The following is a 26,265-nucleotide window of genomic DNA, read 5'->3' as shown; positions in this document are numbered from 1 at the left end:
CAGGTCAGCCTAGCTGCTGATTGGTTCCTATCCTACATTGCCAGTACTGAGGGCCGCCGGCTCCCCAGCTCATCCAGAGAATTCAGCCAGCAGGAAGTGGAACAGATGGGCGGGGCTAGTGGGTTTTGGTGGAATTTCTCAAAAAATCAGTTCGAAACACAACATTTTTAAGCACAATCCTTCTATATCTAGAGGAGTATAATTCACTGAAACATTCATAATTTTTATAGGATATGTCTCCTTTAAGCTGTAGGATATCCCTTTATGTTATGGCTGCACACAGGCTGACTCATAGCAAGCTAGCAAAGCCAGCAATCATCACATAGTGTAGCCCCCACATCACAGTTCCACCTATGCGTATTTTATAGGATCTGAATCAACAGACCTGAACAGAAATCTGTTCTCCTCCAGGCCTGTAAATAAGCTAGCTTCTGCTACATTGAGTTAGAAGTCAGAACCAGCAGTGCAAAGAATATCAATAGCCATAGATGTACTGCAATTACATTTACAATAATTTTAGAATATATATTTTATATCATTATTTATTGGAAAGTGACTAAGAATTACAAATTTTTTTGTTATGCATAACCAGAACCAGTTGTTATAGATACTACCCATAATGACCACTGGATGGCAAAGTGTCTACAATATGGATATGACAGGACCTCTGAGGCTGTACTGTGACTGAAATGTCACAGAGGCAATGTCAATATTTTGTGCAAATGAGTGGGATTAAATGTGCCTAATTCACCCAGTCTGGTAAAATAAACCATGCAGACACTGATTAGAACCTTATCTGCCTATTCTGCTACACACACAAGTGCAATGCAACATCAACAGCAACACAAAAGTGTGGGGTTTATTACAGGGGATTAACCTGTACCCACTGTCACAGTCCAGGAAAGGAAAGGAAAATCTCGGTAAGTATGATATGATTTTCCCTTTTATGGGTTTAGACATATTAACACTGAATGCAACAAAACTTCCAAGGGGCATACCTGCAGAGCCCGCCCCCTCCACTATTTTTGTTGGCCAAACATAGGTCCCCTGCCAATCTATCCGACCAATCAGACACCACTCCATAGCGTACAACCAAAAGCAACAATACGTATGCCGTATACATTCAATCTGCTCGCCACAATATAATGCACCTCCATCTGTTCAATGAGATTGCACCATTCCATGGTATTGTAGAACTAGTATTATAGCAAAGGGGGAAACATCCCTAGAGGAACTCAAAGGTGCTGTGGAAAGGAGGCTTGTCGTCAGGTCTCTCCTTTGAAGATAAAAAGTCGCAGCCCTAAAGGTTAAACTGAATGAGGTAAAAGTCACCACTCTCATAAATTCTTAGGTAACGGTGCAGGTATTCAGTCGGCCCAGCCCTATCTCCTCCCATTACTACTAATAAATGCCACAGGCGCGCTGGGTCTCCGCCCCGTCCCCACCTGTCGCTGCGGTTAAATGGTACAGGCGGTACCGCTACATCACTGTTCTCCCCGCCCCCTGCCTTTTACCATAACTCCTGTAAAATGGTTCAGGTGTTGTGGGTCTCCGCCCCTTTCCTTTTACACCTAAGAAGCGGGTATATTGGAAATCCAGCCCAGTCACTAACCCCTCCCACAAACGTCTCTAGAAACAAACATGTTTACAATATCTCCGCCCTTATCCACACCCAGAACTGCAGAAGAAAGGTACTGATATTCTGGATACTCACATTCTCTTCCGTAGATTCTAGACTGGGACCAATACCACTGACATTGTCCCCTCCCTTCAAGAATTTTTTTGGGGAGCTGAGCTCCGCCCTCTGCCGCATCCCAGGTAGGAACTGCCTGTAGGCGTGGCCATAGGGGGCACAGACCGCTGCTTCCAGTTCCCACCCCGCACACCTGTTGCTGCTGAGAGAGAGGAACGTTGAGCTAGGTGCTTGCTGATCTCCTGGCCGAGCTGTAGCCATGCATATCTGCATTCCAGTCACAGAGGAGCTGCAGGACACACTTGGGTGTCGCTTTGTGGTAAAGAACATTCGTTACTGTCTGTGCTGGGGTGTGTGCCAGACTGGTGGGCGTCTGCTGCATTGGGGAGCAATAGTATAGCTCTATAGAACACGCTGCTCTGTATCTGGGATAGCTAGAATGCCATAGTCAGTCGTTTCAGTGTATTCTTCAGGGATGTTCAGCTGGTGGTTTTCCAGCTGTTGTTGTACTATAGCTCTCTCTGTAGGCTGAGAGTTTAGCTATGTGGATGTTGCTCTTATATAGGAAATTGTGTATGGTTTTGGGATGTGTGTGTTCAAGAAACAATTGCAATAGACATTCTGGTACTGTGAAAATCAGGAGTTTTGTGGATCAGGCGGGTTTGGGAACGTTGGTCAGTTTGGCTCAAGCAGATATGTATGTATGTTTAGTCTGAGGTTAGATATATACATTTGAGGGTACCTGCATTGTAACTTCCCAAGTCCTTTACCCTTGTTACGAGCTAAGGGGAACTCTGACCAAAGGTTGGCCCTCCAAGTGGGCTAAAAGCGCAGGCCTAGGGTGTAATGCACACAAGCAGGCACATGGGTGTTTGCATTCTAATGCCTTTAAAGAAGAACTTTTCCATTTCTTTGATCCTATACTTCTGTGGCGTTACCTTTACTAAATAAGTTCTAAATTTAGTTCTGTGGGAGATTTTTAGTTCAAAATTCTAAAACGGCAAATTATTTCCAGGGCCGTGGGGCAGCCCTCAGGTTTGTCAGATGTTACTTGCGAACCTCATTTTTAATAATGTTACAGACTCTAATTGGGTTGAGTTCAGAGCTTTGGCTGTTTCTGAATAAGTAAGTCTTTTAAAACTACCGGTACATATTTGAAATATCCTTTGAATCTTAAAAAAAAAAAAAATGTCTAGGATTGGGCCAAATCCCAAACAGAGTCCTGGATTTGGTGCATCCTTAGTTATTGTGTATAGAGTAGAATGTGCTTTTGCTGGGTTTCTACTTCTCACCTGTTACTGATGCTATACTACACATTTAAGTACAGGTATAGGATCCCTTATCCAGAAACCCGTTATCCAGAAAGTTTTGAATTACAGAAAGGCTCCTATGTACTCCATTATAAGCAAATAATTCTAATTTTTAAAAGTGGTTTCCTTTTTCTCTGTAATAACAAAACAGTACCTGTAATTGATCCTAACTAGGATATAATTAATCCTTATTGGAGGCAAAAATCCTGTTGGGTTTAAATTATGTTTAATTTATTTTTTAGTAGACTTAAGGTATGGAGATCCAAATTACGGAATGATCCCTTATCCGGAAAGCCCAAGGTCCCAAGAATTCTGGATAACAGGTCCTATACCTGTACACATTGCTGATGCAGAAGTAAAAATTGGCATAACCTGCTTTTCTCGTCCATTTCAGAACCTCGGGTAAAGCAGGGAGACTGCTCTGTGATCCTGTTATCCTTTTATTCAGTGCCAGTCTGAGAATAGGTAGGGGGCAATCAGCAGAGCTGGATTACTTTGGATAATGTGTAGCCCACCAACTTTTTTTCAAATGTTAATGAGAGACTCTAAGACATGTGATAACTTGGCTGCAATTGAGTACAACAATTTGATGTTCCACCGCTACTGTACCCTAGACACCGGTGTGGCACCAAGATGAAATGTAGAGGCTAATACAGTACTGCATACAGTACTAATACAGTACTGCAGGGGAGCAGCTGTGCTGCTGTTTCAGGTGGCAGTTATTCAAAGTAGATAGGTGGTGTATACAACTCCGGGCTCATTGCAGAAGAGAGATGAATGATTTGGCACCCACCACAACTTGAACCAGTGGTTTCTTAAAGATGTTTAGCTTTAAAGTGGGGTTTTACTAACACTATCATGTGTGTTTGACAATTAGTGAGTGCTGTTTCATCATTTATACAGGGGTTCCCAACCTTTTCATCCAGTGAGCCACATTCAAATCTAAAAAGAGTTGGTGAGCAACGCAAGCATGAAAAAAGTTTATGGGGGTGCCCAATAAGAGCTATGATTGGCTATTTGGCAGCCCCTATGTGGACTGACAAGAGGTTCTGTTTGGCAGTACACCTGTTTGGTGAGGGATTGGTGAGCAACATGTTGCCCCTGAGTCACTGGTTGGGGATCATTGATCTATGGAGAGTTCTCCATATCCCCTATGCTAGAGCAAGCAATATAGCAGCTCCTATGTATATAGTAGGGGGTGCACCTAATCCAGGATTCGGTTCGGGATTCAACCTTTTTCAGCAGGATTCGGCAGAATCCATGTTCCTGGCCGAACCGAATCTGTAATGATGTGACTTTCCGGGTTGGCCGAATCCGTAAATAGTTTTGGTGAATCCCTACTAGGGATTAAGTGCATCCCTAGTATATATGCAAACCGATAAATTGCCAAGCAGATTCTCATGCCTGAACTGAAGATAAACTGGTGATTTTTGTTTGTTGCAGCTCTATTCCGTGTACCTGGAAGGTTTCCTCCTGTGTAAAGTGCGATACAAAGACCTGCACCTATGGAATGAACAGGTATGCACTATTGCCTGAAATACAAGCTTTTCAAAGTAGAAAGGCTTATGCGGTGATATATATGGTGAAGCAAATGGTGTTGGTTTCACAAAAGAGTAGCATACACAGTCCTCCCTTAAAAATAGATTATTAGAGATAGTCTACAATGACACAAAGTATTGACCTAAAAGTCTCTGGAATGTATAAACACATTTTTTTGTGGTATTGTGTTGCCATAAAAACATAAAATCACCCCACTGACACTTCCATCCTTGTTTTAGAGACAAAACTGCAAGTGCTCACCATATGCAAATGCTTCAGGCTTCTTAAAGTTTAGAATTAAGAATTATGTCCAAAGTCCATTTAATATTATAGGTGTCTCAGTTGTGACCTGTAATTTGCATGTCTGTATGATGCACTAAATTTGGGGAGTATGACCCCTCTCTCTCTCTCTCTCTCTCTCTCTCTCAGTATAATAAAAGCCAGGGGTGCAGTGGGGCATGGATTGGTATCCAGCAACCAGTAAGCATCTGTTCAAGCAAATAAAGTACTAAAGGAAATTTACATAATTATGGGTAGAAATGTCATATTTTATATACTAAACTTATCGCATCAGCGTAAAGGTTCAGCATCTCTATACTACTAATGATCCTGGCCTTCAAAGTAGTCAGGGGAGCTCATTTCGTTGTTAGAAGTGTCAGTGACACTGCACATGCTCAGTGTACTCTGAGCAGCTCTGGAAAAGCTAAGCTTTGGGGTCGTTGGAAATTATCAAGCAGAAAATGAGGTTTGCCCGTCATATATAAGCTTATTTCTACAGGCCTGATTATTACATTCTGATGTAAATTGGACTGGTTTCAGACCTGCCATGTAGTAATTTTGAATTCTACCCTTACCAGCTGGATAATGTGACATTTATATTGCTCTACATATTTAGCTAAGCCTTTGTACTCTTTTAAGGGACGAAAAACATAATAAATTTGCAGTTTTGGACCCCAGTCCTTAAGTATTGAAATCTAAAGAGTACAGATTCATGCATCTAAAGTGGTAAAGGGAATAGGACAATAAAACTATGAGGAAGTAACTATCAAAGCTGAAGTTGTTTTCTCTGGAGAGAAGGCACTTGTGAGAGGCACAATAACTCTTTACAAATAAGCATACTGCACCACTTCACTATGTACTTTCTGTACTCCTGATATTGCACTTTTGTGTGGTAAAGGTCCTGCCAGTAGCCTGTATTGCAAGAGTTACATTCTCTGAACTGATACACATATAGCTATGTTCTGCCTTGTCTGTTAAAAAGGAACAGGGCAACTCAGGGATACTTGTAGGTTACAGTTCAGCAACTTTATTCTCTCATCCCCCCAACACCAAAGGGTGTTGCACATACCTTTATTGACTAATTGCCCCTGTTCTCTCCACATGTTTTATAGAACATTTAGATAATGTAACTGCATTGTCTACCTGCGCTAAAACCTGTGTTTATTTTTAGCAGTCCTTGTTTCCTTTTGGTTTGACAGTGATTTATTGACTGATACATCCACTGTATTTTCTGCTTCACTCTTACAAGAGAAAGTATAACCCAAACAAACTGTAGCTTCTTCTGTGAAAACCACAGAAACACCACTGATACTGTAGGAGCAATGGTGGATGTTTGATATGTTGTTATTTGGCACCAGTTGCTGTAGGGCAAAACTAGACTCTCCTTAACATAAATAGCAGGAAAGAAGAAATACAGGAAAGAAAAAGTGTCTTTCATAGAAAGATGTCACATGTCCAGTGCAGATTATTACTAGAAGCCTTTTACTCTTGGTGAAAATACGCCAATCTGCTCTCATCAGCTCCGTGTTCCGGTGGGCATCTGGCTGTCAGTGTGCGCAAGAGCAGATTTTAGCCCCAGTTGTGTGTTTTTGCCCTAAATCTGCCCTGTGTGGGAAATGGATGCAGTGGATTGGTACTTTTAAACACCATGTATGATACCCGCCTAATCCAGGTATGGGATTCTTATCCTGAAACCCATTATCCAGAAAGCTCCGAATTAGCAAGCCTGTTTCTTTAATGATTAACTTTTTCTCTGTAATAATAAAACCTTGTTCTTCATGGTAACTATTGTGCATAAATACATATTTGTGGCAGTCCTATTGGGTTTATTTAAATGTTTTCCAATAAACTTAAGGTATGGTGATCAAAAATATTAAAAAAAAAAAAAAAGCAAAAGCAAAAAAAAAAACATTATCCAAAAAAAACTCCTGATTCCAGTGGTTCTAGATAATAGATCCAATGCCTGTTGACCCTTTACTGAATGAATACATCTGTGTGAAAATGTACTCTTTTAACCCTTATTACATAAAATGCTTTGCCAGAAATGAGTAAGATATCTGGAACAACATATAAAAAACAAAATAGTCCAATGGTCCTATTCTAGTTTAACCAGCCCTTCAAGTTTTGAGGAAAGCACCGTGTTCTGTTTTTTTGTAGTGTTTACTTCCAGTTTTTGACTCTGCTGTATTTATGGCAGGTTGTTGTGTGTAATTTTAGGCATGACTTTGTGTCTTTGGGGTTTGCCCAAAATATGTATTTTTGCATCTGTTTTTTTTTTTTTTTCATATATGTGTGACCAGTAACTGTTGTAGTTAAAGAGTGCAGTAATAACAGTAAAGTTGTTTACACCCACAAGAGTGGAAATGCTACTTTTTTTTCCCCCCTGACATCTTGCTATGGGGCCAGTGATGAATGAGTTGAATACCTTTTCAGGTCGACACCTGCTCATCATACAAATAAAGAAACAAACGACTCAAGTCACTGGGCACTCGTGGAGTTAGTAATTGCTGAACTATAACTCTCAGGTTAATTAAATTAATTGGGCGCCAGTGGTTCTTAAAACAAAAGAGAGCTCTTTATTTACAGAATAGCAGGACAAACTCCAGGACAATAGTCATAGTACATAAGTAACTGCTGTAAGTAACTGTAAGTAATAGTCATAGTACATAAGTAACTGCACTGCATCTAAGATTCCAGAAGTGTTTACCCATCAAGGCACAATAATCAGTTGCAGACTGAGACTAAAGTGTCTGTACAAGCCCTTCAAGTGGATCCTAGGTGGACTACCTTTGCCTCTAAGGGTGGCCACACATGGGCTGATAAAAGCTGCCCACGGACCGAGTTAGCAGCTTATTGGCCTGTGTATGAGGCCCTCCGACAGGCCTACCTGACCAATATCTGGCCACTTTTTAGTCTGTACATTTGAGTCCCTACTCTTGTGTTGGAGCACCAAGGACTACTAAACCTTCTATTTTCCGAAGCATTTTCGGAGCATCAGGCTGCTCCCTAGCTACCCTGAAGCTAGCTCTCACTCCAAGAGCGAGCTGTAACAAAACTGTCCTCAAACTATCTTCACTTACTGGGCCTACCTCTACCCAGGCTCTGAGTGCCGTCCACCTCCTCCAACAGGTGGGATCTACTGGCCAATTACTGAACTACCAGGAAAATACTTTAACCCAGGATATGAAAACATCTTCCCCTTCCAACTGTAAATTTAGACCACACTTAGCTGTCTTAAACTTAGGGTACTGCCTGAATAAAGGGCAACTTTTTTTGTGTGAAAAACAATATTGTGCCAATGAATTGTACTCATCTAAATATAGAGGGAATGTGCTTTAAAACATAGTAATTCAGGCTGAGTTGTTGAAAATTTCTCCAAAAACCTAACTAGTCCTGCCCATTGGTTCCAGTTGCCTCCTTTCCCAGGCTGTACAGGGCTGCCGGCTGTACTCGGCACACTACACTGTAGGATAGGATCCAATCAGCAGCTAGGCGGACCTGATAGGGAACTGATGTCTGTCTTTCCTTGTGTTACTATAGGCCTGTGATTGCCTACCCCCCTCCTTCTGTGCTTATGGCAGGGACTGTTAGGACACACCCACCCCTTATTTGAAACAGACAGGGACTGGAGAGGATCTATTCTATAGGGAGCTCCAATAAAGGGCCTATTTTTACTGATAGTTTTAATTTTCAGAGTGTAACCAGCGCAATATATGATTTATAATTGCATACAAGATTAGAGGAGTTGTTTTTTTTTTCATTTATTCTATATGTCTGTAACCCTTTCTTGGCACACTCAATTATTCTGGGCTGTATACTTGGTTAAATGGGAAATTTGGTCCTCTTTTTCAAATAAAAGGTACTGGGAACTGGGATTTTAGCAAAGTGCCTTCACCTAGTGGACACTGAGGAGCACACACAGTTTGCAGCAAATAACTTTATGTAACTAGGTGTAAAGGTAAAATAATTATAACATGCAAACAGTATTAAACCCTGCTTTGGGAAACCTGTGTGGGTTTAGCCACTACTGTCTCAGTCTCTCTGGGGGCACAGTTCCTCTCCTGGAGGCAATACCCTTTCCGAGTTCAGTCCTGGCAAAGTCCCTTCCCCAGAGCTCTTTTAGTTTCCCCAGGTAGCGCTACCTGCCCCAAAGTACCTCCCCCTTCGGAATAGGCAGTTGCTCCCACGTAGCAGGCCACGAGAAACACCTGTCCACACACAGAGACTTCCAATACCTTTCCTCAGATGGATCACTCACTGGGGATCTGTAGGGGGTAAAGGCATCAGACCGCAGTGTAGCAGATCTCTCTTTAAAGCTGGCATAGTCTTTACTGTCACTGCTTACTGGGTGGTCGCTCTGTCTCAACTCTGGCAAAACAACAGGGGCTCCCTTAATAAACTGTTGGGCCCACTTCTGATATTTGGCTCCAAATCTAGGCACACCTTTCTCTCCCAACAGTGCACTGGGGCATCCAGCCAATCGGGTTCCTCCCCAGTCTGTAGCCGGGCTGGATGATGTCACAGACTGAGAAACAGGGGAAAGAGTTCTCTGATCCCCTACATGTCTCCTTTAACTTTCTTACTTATTAATAACATGGGCATCATGCAGCTTTTTTTAACAGACAGTCATGAAAAACAATAACAGCAGTTGCTTGTGTCTGCTCTTAACATGTTTGTTTTATTTTTTTCAGATTTATCGAGTGTTTGGAAATCGACTGCCAAAATTCCCACCAAAATATTATCTAGCTATGACCAAGGCTATGACTAATGAAAGAAGATTGCAGCTCGAGCAGTATCTACAACAAAGTAAATATGTTTGAGTACCAAATATCTTTATTTGTGTAAGATTTTTATTTAAAATTTTAATAGAGCCTCTCCAGTTTCCCCCCAAAATATGTTGGTTTGCATTATAGCCAGTGACCGCACAGGTGGATTTGGGCACTTCTCCACCAGCTGCAATAAATTGTACTTATGCTTCAGTTGTATAGTAAAATCTAGGGATGCACCGAATCCAGGATTCGAATTCTAATTAGTCTATACTAATTAGTATTTGCAAGGGTTAATGTTGCTGCATAAACATGGAGCGTGCATATGCTAATTAGGATTAGCATCCAAATCCGTTAACATGGATTCGGGGGTTCGGCCGACCGCAAAAAACTGGGTTCAGTGCATCCCTAGTAAAATCCTCCCCTCTTTTTGCCCTTCAGAGAAACATTTGTTTACCAGGAAATATTTCTATGTGAATAGAGAATGAATGTGCTAATCTTCACATCTAGGGTTCATTCAACTGAAGCAATAGGTCAGTAACCAGGAGTCTCATTTCTTTTGGCCCGCTTATACTTCAATTATATTTTTTTTGATAACCAAGAGACTGAGTCAAGAGACTGGCTTTTTGCCTAGCTTGTCAAAGAATAACTTTTAATGGTACAGTACATATACAGCATTCAGTGATTAGTATGTGCAGAAAGATATTCTAGGACACTAGAATACTCCTGTTTTTCTTTTAAAGCAAAAATAGGCCCTCAGAGCACTCTTCTAAGTATGTTTGTGATTTACATCCTGTTTATTATGGCAGACTTGTTACAGTTGGTTGGAAATTAATTTTGTGAGACAAGGAAAGTCTTGTGATGTTGCTCTGCTTAGAATATAAAGTGAGTGAGCAGAGAAGTGTTATTTGAGGTTTCTCAGGTCACTGAATTAATCACCGAATGCTCTATATGTTGTTAAAATGTATTCTTTGACAGGCTATGCAATAAACCAATCTCTATAGTCTAATATCTTGAAAACAAGGAAAGAAATGAATGTACATTGCAAAAATGCTTAGATGAGCGCTTGAGTCCATTTTTATTCTTATATAGTTCAGTTTCCTGATTAGTCAGCAAAATATTATAATATATGGGCATTTTTATCATAGTGAACAAATAGGGTTATAAAAATCAACTCCTTTTTGCAGGGCAGCTAATTGAACATTGATCTTACAAGGTGACTATAACAGGAGGTAACTGACGAAGAGCTATGGATTTATTCCCATTATAGCATTTGCTTTATTAATACAAAATAAAAATATAACCACAAATTGATATTTTTTTTTGTAAAAATAGGGAAAGTTAAGTCACAAAAAAAAGCTGTTTAAAGGAAAGTTCTTTTGCTTGAGTAATTGTCTCTGTTGTTGTAGTTGTTTCAGACCCAGTGGTTACCAGCAGCGAGATTTTCATGGAGTATTTTAAGAAATTACAAATGGTAGGTATCTGTACAGTTATTTGCCTGTGTTCCCATTTTTGTGAAGCAGAATGTCTAATGTAAACAAGCAGCATGGCAGCTCCCATATGTGTTTAAATGCCAGTCAGCAGCAGCCCTGTGTGTTTATAGGGGATACATCCTTATTATAAATGTACTTTTGCTGTTAGAAAGATGTGCCCTGGCTACAGCGATTGTAAACATGTCTTACATACTTCTGCTCATATATATTTATTCCAGTGTTAGGCTGAGGGAACTTATTACCACTACCTACAAACACCCCCCCCCCCCCCCCCCCCACACTTAAAATTAATTGGTCACTACCGGTATATATAGCAGGTGAGCATAACAAATAATTAGAACAAATAATTAGGAAGAAGAACTGGCAATTGCTTACACAACCTTATTATTATCTGGCACAATGAAATGTTACATTTATAACTTCCCCCATTCAGCCTGTATTTATCAAGCTAAAACGAGGAGGAATTTTGTCACAATGTAAATGTTATTCTAAAAACATTCCACAGAAACCAGTACAACAAAAAGGTGTGTGTGTATAGTGTTTTACATCTGAGCCAGTGGTTAAAAGTCAGACAGAGTGGAAATACTTGATTTTAAGCAGTGGTGCCTTTTCTCCATTTTATGCTAGTGCTGTATATTGTACTCTGCCACATAGTCATTTATAAACAGTTGTTAGTTTGTTACAGAATGACCAATTCTAAGCAACTTTTCAATTGGTTTTCAGTGTTAATTCAAAAACTATTAAAAAAAAAAAAAAAATTTCCTTTCTTGTTCTAACTTTTTGTAGCTTTTCATTGGGGGTCACTGACCCCAGCATCTAAAAAGCTATTGTTCTGCAAAGCTACAATTTTATTGCAACTTTGTATTACTTAATTTTTTATTTAGACCCTCTCCTATTCATTTTTCAGTCTCTCATTCAAACCATTCCCTGGTTGCTACAGTAATTGTGACCCTAGCATCCACATGGCTGCTGAAACTCCAAGCAGGAGAGATGCTGAATAAAAATGTAATGAAAAACTACAAATAATAGAAAGTGAAGACCAATTGCAAATTGTTTTATATTGTTTTATTACTCTCTACAGGTGAACAGCCCCTTTAAATACAGCATTGGTTCAGTATTGATTGGAAAACATTTATTAAACCAATTAAACCATCTGTATGGCCATCAAACCTTCTGAGACATTAATAATGGTTTGCTGGCATAGTGGCTATTTGGTTTCACAAATGTTATATAATTTATTCTTTTAATTAAATAGCTTTATGTTCAGCAACTTTTCAGTTTGCAATTTCAAAGGCAGTGGTTTGTATGGGAGACGGATAGATTAATAGGAGAGGGCCTGAATAGCAACATAGGTAACAACAATAATAATGTTAAAGTTATAGCCACACAAAGCAATAGTTTTTTGACTGCTGGTGTCAGTGACCCCTGCTTGAAAGCAGGAAAGAGACAGGCAAATAGTTCAAAAAGTATTAAAAATAAAAAATGTAGGTTCATGCATGTCGCTCATAATAAGGCATTTTATAACATGCCAAATGTTAAATTATGACTACCCCTTTACATTGATGATTTGTGTTTTATGCTAATGCCAAAAATTGAAACCTCTAAATAAATATTACCCATTAATGCCTCCACCTGGCACACCTGACTACTGAGATACCCTTTGAGTTTCCCTTAGTTCCTTTTCCTAACTTTTTTAATGATTCCCAATATACTTTACTTTCATCCAATACAGATCCCATTGCATGATTTCTTTCTTCAGTTCTTTGTAATTTCAGTTTGTCAAAAGTCAATGTAATATTTTTTTCTCCTTCCTGCCAGGACACATTTAATATGCCCACAGTACAGCTCATCCTACGAATATACATGCCAGATGGAGCAGCAGTTGAATTAGATGTACAGACTTCAGACAGTGCTGAGAGGGTGCTTGAGGTACCACTATTACCTTGTATTTGTGCATGCATAACTTTATCTATATAATGCTACTAAGATAAACAGCGCTGTACCATTTTACATCATATTAGAAAAGTGCACACAGAAAAGACAAGCTCTATAATAAATAAGTATAAATACTTAGAGTACTTGCCATGTGGCAAAAGACACAGGAGGGTGGTCCCTGCCTTCTAGAACAAATTGCATCTCTCCCTTTATGGTGGTTACAATGGGCCCAATGTGCTAATTACCAGTGTTTCAAAATGCACCATACAGGAATTATGCTAAAATCGTAGCTGACATGCTTAAAGGTCATAGTTATACAGGCATGAGATCAGTTATCCTAAAACACCTTATCCAGAAAGTTCCAACTCACAGAAAGGCCATTTTCTATAGGGTCCATTTTAATTAAATAATTGAAAATGTATTTCCCTTTTCTCTGTAATAATAAAACAGTACCTCGTACTTGATCTTAACTAAGATATATTAAATCCTTATTGGACGCAAAACCAACACAGCAGCTTATCTGCCATGTATGGCTAGACCGATGTGGCTAGAAAGTGGGCAGATGTTGACCAGTGTGGTTGATCTTCCCATCAGATCAAGGACCACATTGGTTGTTGATGTGGTCTGATCCCCGACGACCTGTATTCCCTTTGTTGTGATCCTAGATCACCCACCAAACAAGTGGATCTCATAATTTATGGCCAGTTTTAATCTGTATAGAGAAGAGTATTAAAAATTATGATAGTCAAAACTAGTATATTTGTGTTTCTAAAAGCATGTAACTCTCTAGGAAAGAGGGCTGTTGACTTTTAATCAAATGGCTCAGACCTTTTTCTTACACAGTTCTGCCATGCTTTATTTTAGCTTTTTTTTGTATCCGTATCTATAAAATCAGTAAAAGCCATAGACATTTAAGATCCAGTGTATTAGGGTCAGGGGACTATGAATTTCATTTCTAAAATCCAAGGTTTTCTCCCATTATTTACAATATATTTAAAGAGTAAAAAGAATGGATTAGAAGTAAATCCTGCTTCCTACACAAATACACTAATGTGATTAAGAACTCCTATGCCGCCTTGATCTTTGGGTAAGGTTAAGTTGCGAGGCCAGAAAAACTGTCAAGCATATAACAATCCAGGAAAGCCTTAGTTTGGCTTTTTATATAACTATGAAAGGCTTCCACTATAACCTTGTTTATAGGGGGGGTTTTGTTCCTGGACTGCATCTGCCTCTGTACTTGAACTCCTAATGCCCAAAACCAGTTTCAATCTACCTCATGACCAAAGCACTTCTACAAGATGCTTTTCATTCTTCAAAACATGAGCATCAGGTGTAACTGGTTCTTGTTTTTTGATATTTGCATTAAAGTATAGAAACATTCACTGCATAACTGTCATGTAATGCCCCTAAACAGGGAAATAAAGGCAGAATGTCTCTCTGTATATTACATGCAGTGCTCTTGAATATATTGTTGTGGCTTGCAAATGTAAGCCAGTACAGTTAGGCCTATGTCAGCTGACTGAAATCGATTGTGTTCTAGGTTTATATTGATAAAAGCTGCCAACTCGGTCCCTCCAGACCAATTTAGCCCGCCCAAATGCCAGCTGGCTCAGCCAGTTTGAAACTAATCTATCAAAATAGATTGAAAACAAAACGTCTTCTTTAAAGTTGATTGTATATTCTTCTCCAAATTTCTTTATTTTCCTATAATCTTGTCTAATTGAAGCCGCAGAAGTTTCTTTATCTGTTTCAGAACTTTGGTTGGTATTTAAGGCCTTGAAAATTATAGTGTATGATATTGGAAAAATATGAAGACTGTTCTTTTCCAGAATGATACAGATCTCTTAGATGTGGTTTTTGTTTGTTTGTTTTAGGCTGCATTGTTCAAATTAGGTGTATCCAGAGAGTTGGGCGAATATTTCAGCCTATTTATTACTCACAAAGAAGCAAAGGGACCTTTCACAGGTACGATTGTTAATGGAAGGCAAAAGTAATACACAGGAAAGCATAAGAAAATCCTACTGTTAAGATTGTCAACTTTATTTTTGTTTTATGGATTACACACATTTAAATATTTTTTCCTTGTTTCAGTTATGTTACAAACTGGCAGTCACAAAATTAGGCTATATAGCATTGCCCATATCTTGCTTGATTTTGGGCTAATACATAAATAACTTGTTCTTTTATGCAGTTTAAGATTTATGCTACAATCTTTCTAGTTCACCACCATATCCACCAGTGGCTTCACTAACTATGGGCACCCAGTGCACATTCCCAGACTCCAAAACAAGTACTTCAGTTTTTGAAAAAGATTGCTCTTATAGCAAAGTCTGGGCCTGTGTTGCCAGATCAGTATGGTACTTTGTTTGCTGGTTGTGAGTTTTGTGGGTTCTGCTCCATTACAAAACTGAAAGCACACAATTCACAAATATGCCCTAGCGTTACAAGTACACAGAGGTCCAAACAACCCCCACCAGCCCAATAAATAGTGACTGTCTATGGCAGGGGTCCCCAACCTTTCTTACTCGTGAGCCACAGTCAAATGTAAAAAGACTTGGAGAGAAACACAAGCATCATAAAAGTTAATGGAGGTGCCAAATAAGGATTGGCTATTAGGAAGCCTCTATGCACACTATCCGCATATAGGAGGCTTTATTTGGTAGTAACTCTTGTTTTTTTTTATTAAACCAAAACTTGTCATCAAGGCAGGAATTCAAAAATAACTCCCTGGTTTGGGGGCACTGAGAGCAACATTCAAGGGGTTGGTGAGCAACATGTTGCCCCTGAGCCACTGGTTGGGGATCACTGGTCTTATAGCATCTTATAGCAGCCTCTCTGGCATTTGCCAGAACCCACAGATTGCCAGTCCAGGCCTGGTTTTAAATGAAAAAGGAAGAGCAAAGGAAAGTAGTGGGAGAATAAACACTAGATAAAACACTAGCGGTCAGTGAGCAGAAAGGTAAGCAGATGAGATTGAATAAGTGGGAATTTAAGAATTTAAACTGAAAGGAGAAGAGAAGATACAGGAGACATTTGTAGATACTTTTAGCTGCCTAGAAGGAGGCTTCATTGTTTCCTTTGGCATAATCCCCATAAGATCATGAAACCCATTTTTTTTTTTTTTATCCGGCTACAAGTAGCCAATTCAAGTGACTAATGTGACAGAGGCTTATAGGAAAAAAAGAAACCTCTATGCTGACTGTATGCATAGTTAAATGTAACTGTTAGGAGTGTAATATTAAAGGGCAAGAATCTAGTGGGAATAGTCTAACATTTTCTTGTTTACATAATCAAATTAACACCTGGAACTCAAACTATAGTTTTATCTTTAGTAGTGAAACGAATTGCTGGGTTTGAACTTCCCTTCCTAACGATATGGAACCTAGAGGATGATCAGTTCCAGATTGAAGTCAGAAAGTGGTAAGTTCAGAAGAGTGGAAATAAATGTCATCTTGCAGTGCAGGAAATAAAAAAAAATGTCATTATATCACAGCAAATAGCAGAAGTGTCTCTGTGTTTCATAGTTTCTTACTGAAAAACCTCCTGCTGTTTGGTTTAATATAATAACATTGTCTATTTATGTGCACCAAATAAATGTTCTATTTGTGTAACGGCTATGATTTTGTTTTTATAATTGTATATATTCAGGTCCTTCAGTAGCAGGGCCTACGTACAGACAGCTTTCATCCTACAATATTTATAGTGTTTGTGTTACTGTAAAAGCAGCCCTGGCTGGCACGTCCGCTTGTCACAATGATGTGGGTGTTGACTAGGGGGCTGATTTACTAAGACACGAATTCGAATCCGAATTGGAAAAATTCCGATTGGAAAACGAACATTTTGCGATCGGTATCATAAATACCGATCTTTTTTTGGCGCCTTTACGACTTTTCGGAAATTGACGCGACTTTTTCGTTACCAATACGATTTTTGCGAAAAAACGTAGCTATTATGATTCGCTTGTATCTTGTCGCGACTTTTTCGTATTGAGCGCTCGTAAGCGGCGGGCGAAACTTTCAGACTTAGCATGATTTTGGAAGCCTCCCATAGGACTCAATGGCACCCTGCAGCTCAAACCTGGCCCAAGAAAAGTCACCATACTGAAGCCTGAATGAATCCGAACGCTATGAAAAAATCGCAACATTTTGCGCAACTTTCGGAATGGCTACGAAAAAGGCGCAACTTTTCGCGCAAGTTTTAACGCTACGAAAAAATCGCCAGATTTTGCGCAACATTCGGAATGGCAACGAAAAAGTTGTGATAATTTTCCGAAAAAATCGCCAAATACCGATCATTACGGAAAAAACGCAATCGGACGCATTCGGCCGGTTCGTGAGTAAGTAAATGGGCCCCTAGGTGTTGATAGGCTTTATGGCTCCTACGAGTGATCTGATCATTTGGCTGCCTGACAAAATACTGGATCTGGGTTGGCCAGATTGGCCCACCCCTTTATTAGGTGCATTAGGGTTTACTTTAAGTTAATGTAGTCTAAATGTACTAACGAAGGTGCTAAATTGCACTACTTACCCATAGCAACCAATCAGCAAATTGTTTGATCAGGCTTCATAGAAAATTATATCATAGTAAGTTTGGAATAATTTTGCACAGAATGACTCCGCAAATGTTATTTTAACCCAATATGAGTGGAAAATGATTTATTGGTTGCCCTGGAATTAAGAATGATGTCTCGTTCTTGGAACTTGCATAATTTGGCACACAAAGAAATACCAAACTTCACGACTGGCTGTAATTATGCTCCTTTAGTATTTAACAAGCATAGCATTACTTCTGCCTTGTTTGTTTTACACTGTACATTGTCTAAATTTCTCACCTTATTTATCCAACAGGTATATGAATCCCTCAAATGATGCAATGCTAATGGGCAGTACTGAGGCTATTGATTTGCTATATCTACAGGTAATATGCTGTTGTGTTTTGAGTAGAATGCCATTGTTTTGAGTCCTTGAGATGAAGGGTATATACTCACATTTAACATGACCGTATTCTACTAATATGTGCTAAACTAGCTATATTGCTCACCTGGCTGGGCATTCTTTTTATTGACTGTTAAAAGTTGTGCCAGCTGATCTTTCTTCTACTGCAGAATAAACATTGTGTTTATAAACTTTACCTGTAATTTAGGATTCCATGCTTAAACTGCTGAGTCTTGCTTACTTTGTAGAGATAAAACAAATATCACCTCTTCATGTCTCATGAAACTCTTCCCCCAACTGCTTAATAAATAGGCTGTTCAAGAATTTCAAATGGAATGGACCAGGCCAACAAAGGACCAGCAGCAGAAACTCCAGCACTGTTTAAAACAACAAAACAAATTAAAGGTAAGTACCCATTGAACACCTACACTGAAGGGAATTGAAGATTTATAGGAGCTGGGCTTACCTTCCATACCCTGCTAGATGCACCAGTGTCATAAACAGTGTATATAAACCTTCCATAAGACTCTAGCATTGTGCCTCAGTTTACCATAGTAGGTGACCCAAACTTAACTACAGATTTAAATTAGAGTGAAACCTACCTACAAGTACCGCATTAGGCATCTCGCTGTTACCTAACATGGTGGCAGGTCTGGACTGGGATTTAAAATAGGCCCTGGCATTTCAAGTACATAGAGGCCCAAACAAACCCCACCAGCCCAATAAATAGTGACTGTCTATGGCATTTTACAGCAGCCTCTCTGGAATTTGTGAGAATCCATAGATTGCCAAACTGAGCTTGCATAATTGGATTTATTGTGGTGTGTTTTTGTCTTGCAGATATTACATAGTAATCATATATTGTAATGGAGTGTAGACATAAGTATTCTATGCTAGAGAATAGAGACTGATGTGTCCAACAGTCCCTTTCATTTGGCTGTCAGTGACCATTGACCAGGAGCATGTGTATTTGTCCAGGACTATGAGTTGGTGTTTAGCCTTATTTTATTACTAATTTGTTTTCCAGTTTTTGGAGCTGATGAAGACGGTGGAATATTACGGATACCTACACATTACCTCTTGCACCAGTGACTACCCAGAATGTGATTCCGAAGTCACCATATGGGTTGGGAATAATGAAATGAGTTGCCACTTTTACTCTCCTGGTGGCCATGCCGAGAATTTAAGATTAAGCATTAAGGATTTAATTTGCTGGAATGTTACCCTTCTCGTAAGTGATTAGCAGTTTGTACATCTATTCAGAGACTTAACAAAATCCCTTAGACTTATGGTGCAAGTTAGTAATCAGAAATATACTATATGGCCAAATGTACGTGGACACGCCTTCTAAATATTTGAATTGGCTGTTTAAGCCAGGCCCATTATTGCAAACAAAGGTATCACTACATCAAACCATGATGTTCTTGACAATTCCATGCTTCTTACATGTGGCAACAGTTTGGGGAACCTTTATTTCCTGTTTTAGCAGGTTAATAACCCTGTGCACAAAGCAAGGTCCATACAGAATGGCTTTGCAGTGAAGGGAATGGACGAACCTGACTGCCCTGCAAAGAGACTTTACCTCAGCTCAACTGATTTCTTGTGGGATGAATTGGAATAAAAATAGGCCAAGCCTGATCCCCCAACATCAGTGGCCATTCACATGTATGAATGGAAGCTACAGAGAGAGGTCCAACTTTCCTTGGTTTTGGGATGAGATGTTGGACAGAATAGTGTTCACATACATTTGGCACATATATGTAAATATATATATGTGTGTGTGTGTATATATATATATATATATATATATATATATTATATAATATTATAATATGAAAATGCTGCTGGTTGGACAGTGCCATATATAAGTAAACAGGTGACTGCAATAATTTATAGAAATTATAGAATTTATATGGCAGATTATGTGGATATTCAAGTCCGGCTCTTTGCAGAATTCTTTTTTGATTAAAAAGTGCAAGCCTTCGCGGTAATAGTATTGCATCTCTTCTTCAGGCTAAAAGAGAGACATCATGCTGAGCAATCATAGTTTTACAAAACAAAAGAAATATTTGTGACAGATTGGGGAGGAGTAAGGGGCCTGGGATGTGGAAAGTTTTTTGTGTCACTTTTTCCTTAATGCCATTGTGGGTGTGTACACATTGTTTTCATGCTTCGCATATTGAAATTTTTATCATGTTTGCTTCATGGTGACCTAAACCCCACTCCTCTTCTGCAATATCTTGTTTTTTCTTTCTTTTATTTTTTTATGTTGTGGCTGTTACTATTCATATTAAAGGAAGCAAGCCATTGCTTTGTGCACCTACATGTAACAGGGTTATCTGTATCTGGTAGACTGGAATGGGTTCAGGTAGGCCTTTGCTGTAAGAAATAGGCATCTCACCAGGTATTCAATGAACCAAAGCACCAACTTTTTTGAACAACTTCTCAGTGATGACATGGTACAGATTAGGGAAGACAGCCCCTGTCATATGGAAAATGCCCAAGCAGAGTGCCGTTGGCTGATGAGAGGGCCTCCTCTCCCTATAAAGCTTTACCATACTTCTCTGTTGTGTCCAGCATACAGTGCATAAGCTTCTCCTGAGCTGCCTCACTACAGCTCCCGTAGCTTCTTTTTAAACTACTCCTGAAGTCTCCAATCCCAGGGCTCTACTCCAAACACTGACTCCTAGTTGGGCCACTAGCTGCCCTTACTGACTACATAGCTGTTTGCTCCCCCTATTTCTTTGGTAGTTACCTGTAGTTACCCCCAGTTTTTTTACAGGTTCTCCTTAGATTCACATTACACACGTGCAGTAAGCATTCAGTGACATCAGGAGGAGCTTATGCGCATATGCCATGACACGACTTCTGGTGATGCAAGCACTTGTTGACATTACTTCTGGTTAGCCACTAAAACTTTTCGGCAGCATGCTCTCTCCCTAGGTTGACACCACTGTGACCAGCACAGCCACCAACAGCACGGCTTGCGAGTGACATTGTAATAGCTAGTCAAATAGGCCCCAGCCTGCCTCCAATCCACTCCTACCCCACCCCTTTTTCCCCTTTATCCTCAATTCTCTTAATCCCATTCTTGACGATTCGGTTTAGTCCACTGTCAGCTTACAGGTTTTTATGCCTCCAAGCCAGGAATTTAAATATAAGCACCTACTTTGAGGCCATTGGGAGCAACATCCAAGGGGTTGGTGAGCAACATGTTGCCCCGAGCCACTGGTTGGGGACTACTGTTTTAGAGGAAATTCCCTACAGGCCAAACTTAAGAGTTGGTGCCACCTGCTGGCTGAACTAGATATTGCCTAAATATTTACATTTGAAATAAATATACTTTGCCTCCTTACACACATTCACACTTCCGTGATTTCCATTTGTTTTCTAATGAAATCCAATTTGTGCAGCAGCCCAAGAAGCAAGAAGTCATGTCTCCCAATCACCAGCACTTGGAGTTGAAGTTTGATTACCAGCAGGGGTCTTCATTGAAATGCATCACCATACATACAGAACAGGTTGGTTCTTATGAAATGTAGATCTGTTGTCATTTCTTACTTTATAGTTGAAGCCAACATACAAAACAGTTTTTACAGACTGTTTTGGAATATTGTTACTTGTTTTGGACAGTTGCTCTGTGTTGTGTTTTTTTTTTTTTTTTAATTATTTTGGCATCATCAAGATGGCAGAGTATGGCTGTCGTTTCTGCACTCATCCCCTCTATCTGTAAGAGCTAAGTGCTGCATGGGCAGAAAGCCCTGCCCTTACCCAGCTGATCATACATGGACAAAACTGGTTTCCAACTCCAGCAGCTATTCTTAAATGTGCTGGCACTGTCTTGGCTGGGACTTGGTCAGATATCAGTCAGAAAAGCTTTAAAAACTTGTCTGGCAACCTTGTCTGCATGTTCCCCGAGACAAATAATAGGAAAAGCCCCTTTTATGTCACCACTACTAGCTGAAGAACAGAGAAGAGATAGGAAATGCCAGCTGTGATGTGTTTAAAGCTTTGTCACAAAACAAATAGCTCAAACATGGGATCCAGTGGTGCTTTTTTATAGGTGCCTGTTTCACTAATACCAAGTAGCTGAATCGGTGTCCAACACTGTTATCTCTTCTACATATTATCCTAGATATGGACTCTTTCTCATAATTCTGTTAATGTTTTCCAAACGTTGGAGACTGGTTATTTTATCTTCCTTAAACTTTTTTTTTTTTAATAATGTATTAAAAACTAAAAATGTGTGTTTTTTATAGGCATTCTTACTCAGCAGTTGCTTAAAAAAGATGTTATCTGAGCGCCCTGTCCATCGATGCAAGGAGGAGCTGGAAATTGTAAGCAGTTTTGAGCAATGTTTACTAATATATATTCATCTTTGGTGCCAAGGTTAGAAAGGGTTGGGGGGCTGAGATCAGGGGTGTCTATCCTATTTTTAGGAGGAACTCTTCCAAAAAATATATAACTAACATACAGATTTATTAAAGTGTTTCTGTAGTTTAGTGGATGTTTGATTATGACAGACCCCCTTTAATTGACATTAGAAACCTTGGTGTTTCATGACTTTGTCTGTAACCTTGTACCTTTTTATGGTGTTTCCCTTCCTCGGTTACTTTTTATAAATGAGCCACAATAAATATAAGTACTAGACATATTTGCACCTGGGCAGTAACCCATGGCAGCCAGTTAGTGGTTAGCTTTTTTAAGCTAGCTGCAGATAGAACAAGTAAGAGGGTTGCTGTTAGGCCCGGACTGGGATACAAAATGTGCCCTGACATTCCAAATACACAGAGGGCCAAACAGCACCCCAAGCCCCATAAATAGTGACTGTCTTTGGCTTCTTACAGCGGCCCCTCTGGCAGAATTTACAGATTGCCAGTCCGGGCTTGGTTGCTGTTTAGATGCAAGTTAGCCCAGTGTTTATAAACAACCCCTAATGTAAACAAGTTTTTTTTTATGAATAGTGAACAGATCTATAGTATCACCCCTGCAAGACTGGAAATGAACTTCTAAAAGCCTTCCTTGAACTAAAGAGGAAAATCTCCCATCTATAATTTAGCAGACTAGGAATATAAATACAGGTACCAAGATATCAGTGCTGTTGCCTCGGGGCGCCCGGATGAGAAATCTGGCTCAGGCGGCAGTGAGCGGCCAGTTACCAGGGGAGGCAAAAAGCTTATTCGTTAACCAATTGCACTCTCTACACAAGCGATGAGGCCCCCTCTGGACCTGCTCCGACGCTAAAGTTCTAAGCGTGGGGCGGGAGAGAAGGGGCGGCAGCAGCCCCAGAATCGACGCTGTCTAAACCCATATTTCTGATAGCTTGCCCCTTATTGATTCTACAGCCTTATTCGCTCAGCGTTGCATAACATTTTACATAATGTACTCTCTTTTAGCAGGTAGACAAAGCAACATGCAAGTCCAACATAAGGCCTGAGCAGGTAAGCTTTGGCTGGGAGTAGATGTGGGGTTAAACTTAATACCACATGTCCCAGATACTGTACTGCCTTGGGGGTGAAGCGTGTGAGCGGCTGGTTTTGTGAGATCTTTCCATACTTGCCTTTTAAGGTGAGGGGGATGCCCCTAGGCAGGCTGGTATTACATGTCATAATCATACCTCCCAACTGTCCCGATTTTCGTGGGACAGTCCCGATTTTAACAGCTCAGCCCACAGTCCCGTATTCTTATTTATAAGTCCCTTATTTCTCTTTGATCTCCTGCACTGAATACTAAAAAAAAAATAAAAAAAAAATTCTCAAACTTAATTAAATAAGTAGGCTTTTGGCAGAGAGCCCGGAATACTCAACAAGCAACACCTGCACTTAGATACAGGAACTTAAAGGGCAATTTCACCTTTTTTTTAGCAAAACTGTAATAACACATAAAACAAGACCCAAAACCCCCAGAAATGTGTTCAAACTTTAAATAACCTGCCAAATTTCCTAAAAATGGGAGTGGTATTTAGGGACGTGGTTGCAAAAATGGGTATGGTCAAAAAATTCACCCGCATTCATTTTTGGTGCGGGTCGTGGGGCGCATCGCTAGTGCAGAGAGCACAGTACAGCTTTCTACACTAGAAAGTAGAAGAACCAAAATTATGATTTAAAAATTGGAATTTTTAAAGTTACCAGGAGCGCCTTTTTGCTGCCCCTAGTAACTTGCTGGGTGCTGCTGCCTGAGGCCAGTTTCTCAACTCGCCATGGCAGCAGCGCCCGTGAATGGAGGTATTTGGAGCAGAAGGCAAACGGGAACATTTCTTACCAGTGGCAAAAAAAAAAACGCTGCCTAAAAAAAATGTCATGTCCCTTATTTATTCGTTGTGTGAATATAGGATTTTTTGGCAGACTTCAGGGGTGGTTCAGCTTTAAATTGACTTAACATTGATTGGTCAATTCTAAACAAATTTTCAATTGCACTTCATTTTTTATTAATGATTTTCCTCCTTCTGACTTTTTCCAGCTTTCACTGACCCCAGCAGCCAAAAAACTTTTGCTTTGTGCGGCTACAATTGTATTGTTTCTGTTACTTTTCATTACTTATCTTACTTTTCAGGCCCTCTTCTACTCATATTCCTGTTTCTCATTCCAACCACTCCCTGGTTGCTTAACTAAAACCTTAGCAACCTGATAGCTGCTGAAATTCCAAACTGGAGATTTGCTGAACAAAAAATGAAATAATTAAAAAAAAAACTAAAAATAATAAAAAAAATGAAGACCAATTGCAAATTATCTCAGAATATTACTCTCTACGTCATACTAAAAGTTAACTCAAAGGTGAACAACCCCTTTAAGGTATGTAGATCCAGGTTAAGGAAAGATCCCTTATCCAGAAAATGGCAGGTTCCAAGCATAATAATAGATCCTGTACTAACATTTGTTGCACAGATCGTATTATATATAACTCTATTTATCATGCTTTTTTTTTTTTTTTTTTTTTTTTTTTTTTTGGCAGAATGGAGTGCACGCTAAAAAGCAGGCGTTATTAAAGGACAAGCGGGAATATTGTGTGGTAGATAATATTTCTGATCTGGATCTGTAATACCGTGACACGCTCAGGTCCTGCCTCCAGATCTGTACATCTCCCTTCTGCCCCCCCATGGAGTGCTTGGATCCCTTATTACTCCTTATGTAATGACTTCATATAGTTACAAATATATTTTTGTACTTGTTTTTCTGAGATAAATATTAAAACAAAGTGTATTGTCTATGTCTATAGCTTCACATTATTGTGTGACTCTTTTTTTGGGTTCTGACCCATAGGTTAAGAATTCCTGCTATAAATATGTAAATTCCTTTCTATACAGTGTTTATTGGAACTGTCTGTAATAAAATGTGTATTTTGTAAGCAATTAAATGTGTATGTTCTTTATATAACCACTGAGAAGTGCTGCAGCATAGGTGTGCTGTACCTGAGTGTTTAGCCACACCTACCAATTTAAGCCGCTCCCACGCTTAAAACCCCACTACACACTTTTAGAATTTGTGGCTTGATAAGCACACCACCGTACTTTGGCAAAGTCCATTCCAACACAGACAACTCTCGCTTTTGATCCCACATGTACCTAGATAATTTCATACATGTTTTTCCTCTCTACAGTGTAAAAATGCAGTGATTCCCAAAAACTACAGTCCCAAAGGGACCCCTCTGCAATAAAGTGACTCCCTGCAACCTCAGCATAGGAAAGCACTGGGATCCATGGCATAGAGCAGCTCTCTGACTCCCTCTGGTGCAGGGGCCCCAGCATTTCATGACTGAACATGAACAGCAAGGCTTCCCTGCACAGCCCTTTCGGTACAGGCCTCTTGCTATTCATCTTTTATTCTGGCTTTCACACTGCTGCCTACTTGCTAATATTATTAAGCCCTAGTATTTCCAAAAGAAAAGGAAATGATTAAACACCTTTTTAAGGTAAAATAATCTGGTACCTATTTTTAAGGCATAGCTTTTATGGTGTGTTAAAGCTATGCCTTAAAAATAGGTACCAGATTGTTCCCACTTAGGGCGGGATGTGGAAGGAAGGGAAAGTAAGGAGGTATTTAGGGCCAAATCCATAGATAAGCCAACCTTCACCCTGCCTGCACTATACTACCTGTTCAGGCCTTCTTTACAGATACTCATGTGTACCTGACCCACTCTAGGACTTTTGCCTGTGCTGCAAGCCATTTGGAAACTGGCATAGACCCCATAAAATGTAGTGAGTAGATTTTTTTTTTTTACTGTGAAAACTGTATTGTAAAACCTATAGGCATTTAGAATTTAAAGTATCTCAGCCACGCAAAGTTCTCCTTGTAATATGTAGCAAAAACAGCTTTATAT

At 39.7% G+C, this 26,265-nt stretch overlaps 1 protein-coding gene across 10 annotated transcripts; it reads left to right on the top strand.

Moving 5' to 3' along the window:
• Window positions 1-1,707: 1,707 nt before the first annotated feature.
• Window positions 1,708-25,297, top strand: snx31 (sorting nexin 31). 10 transcript variants are annotated; one of them, XM_012964832.3, is made up of 15 exons: window positions 1,835-2,012; window positions 3,398-3,468; window positions 4,447-4,521; window positions 9,513-9,627; window positions 10,997-11,061; window positions 12,899-13,009; window positions 14,890-14,980; window positions 16,336-16,435; window positions 17,863-17,932; window positions 18,262-18,354; window positions 18,977-19,180; window positions 21,363-21,470; window positions 22,209-22,286; window positions 23,346-23,390; window positions 24,901-25,297. In XM_012964832.3, exons 4-15 carry the CDS (start codon window positions 9,570-9,572, stop codon window positions 24,985-24,987), a joined length of 1,110 nt encoding a protein of 369 aa, XP_012820286.2. In that variant the 5' UTR covers window positions 1,835-2,012; window positions 3,398-3,468; window positions 4,447-4,521; window positions 9,513-9,569; the 3' UTR covers window positions 24,988-25,297.
• Window positions 25,298-26,265: the final 968 nt, after the last annotated feature.

The sequence above is a fragment of the Xenopus tropicalis genome, chromosome 6 (genome assembly GCF_000004195.4).
Source record: "Xenopus tropicalis strain Nigerian chromosome 6, UCB_Xtro_10.0, whole genome shotgun sequence".
NCBI classification, from domain to species: Eukaryota; Metazoa; Chordata; class Amphibia; order Anura; family Pipidae; genus Xenopus; species Xenopus tropicalis.
The sequence above is the reverse complement of the archived record's forward strand: the minus strand, read 5'-3'. Positions and strand labels throughout refer to the sequence as shown.

What these genes read in the sequence shown, in the direction of transcription:
- snx31 (XM_012964825.3), top strand. Translation starts at nt 1,953, where the DNA reads ATGCATATCTGCATTCCAGTCACAGAGGAGCTGCAGGACACACTTGGG. An exon ending in CACTTGGGTGTCGCTTTGTG is followed by an intron (nt 2,013 to 4,446) that starts GTAAAGAACATT and finishes TGTTTGTTGCAG; the next exon opens with CTCTATTCCGTGTACCTGGA. An exon ending in CAGATTGAAGTCAGAAAGTG is followed by an intron (nt 16,436 to 17,862) that starts GTAAGTTCAGAA and finishes TTTATCCAACAG; the next exon opens with GTATATGAATCCCTCAAATG.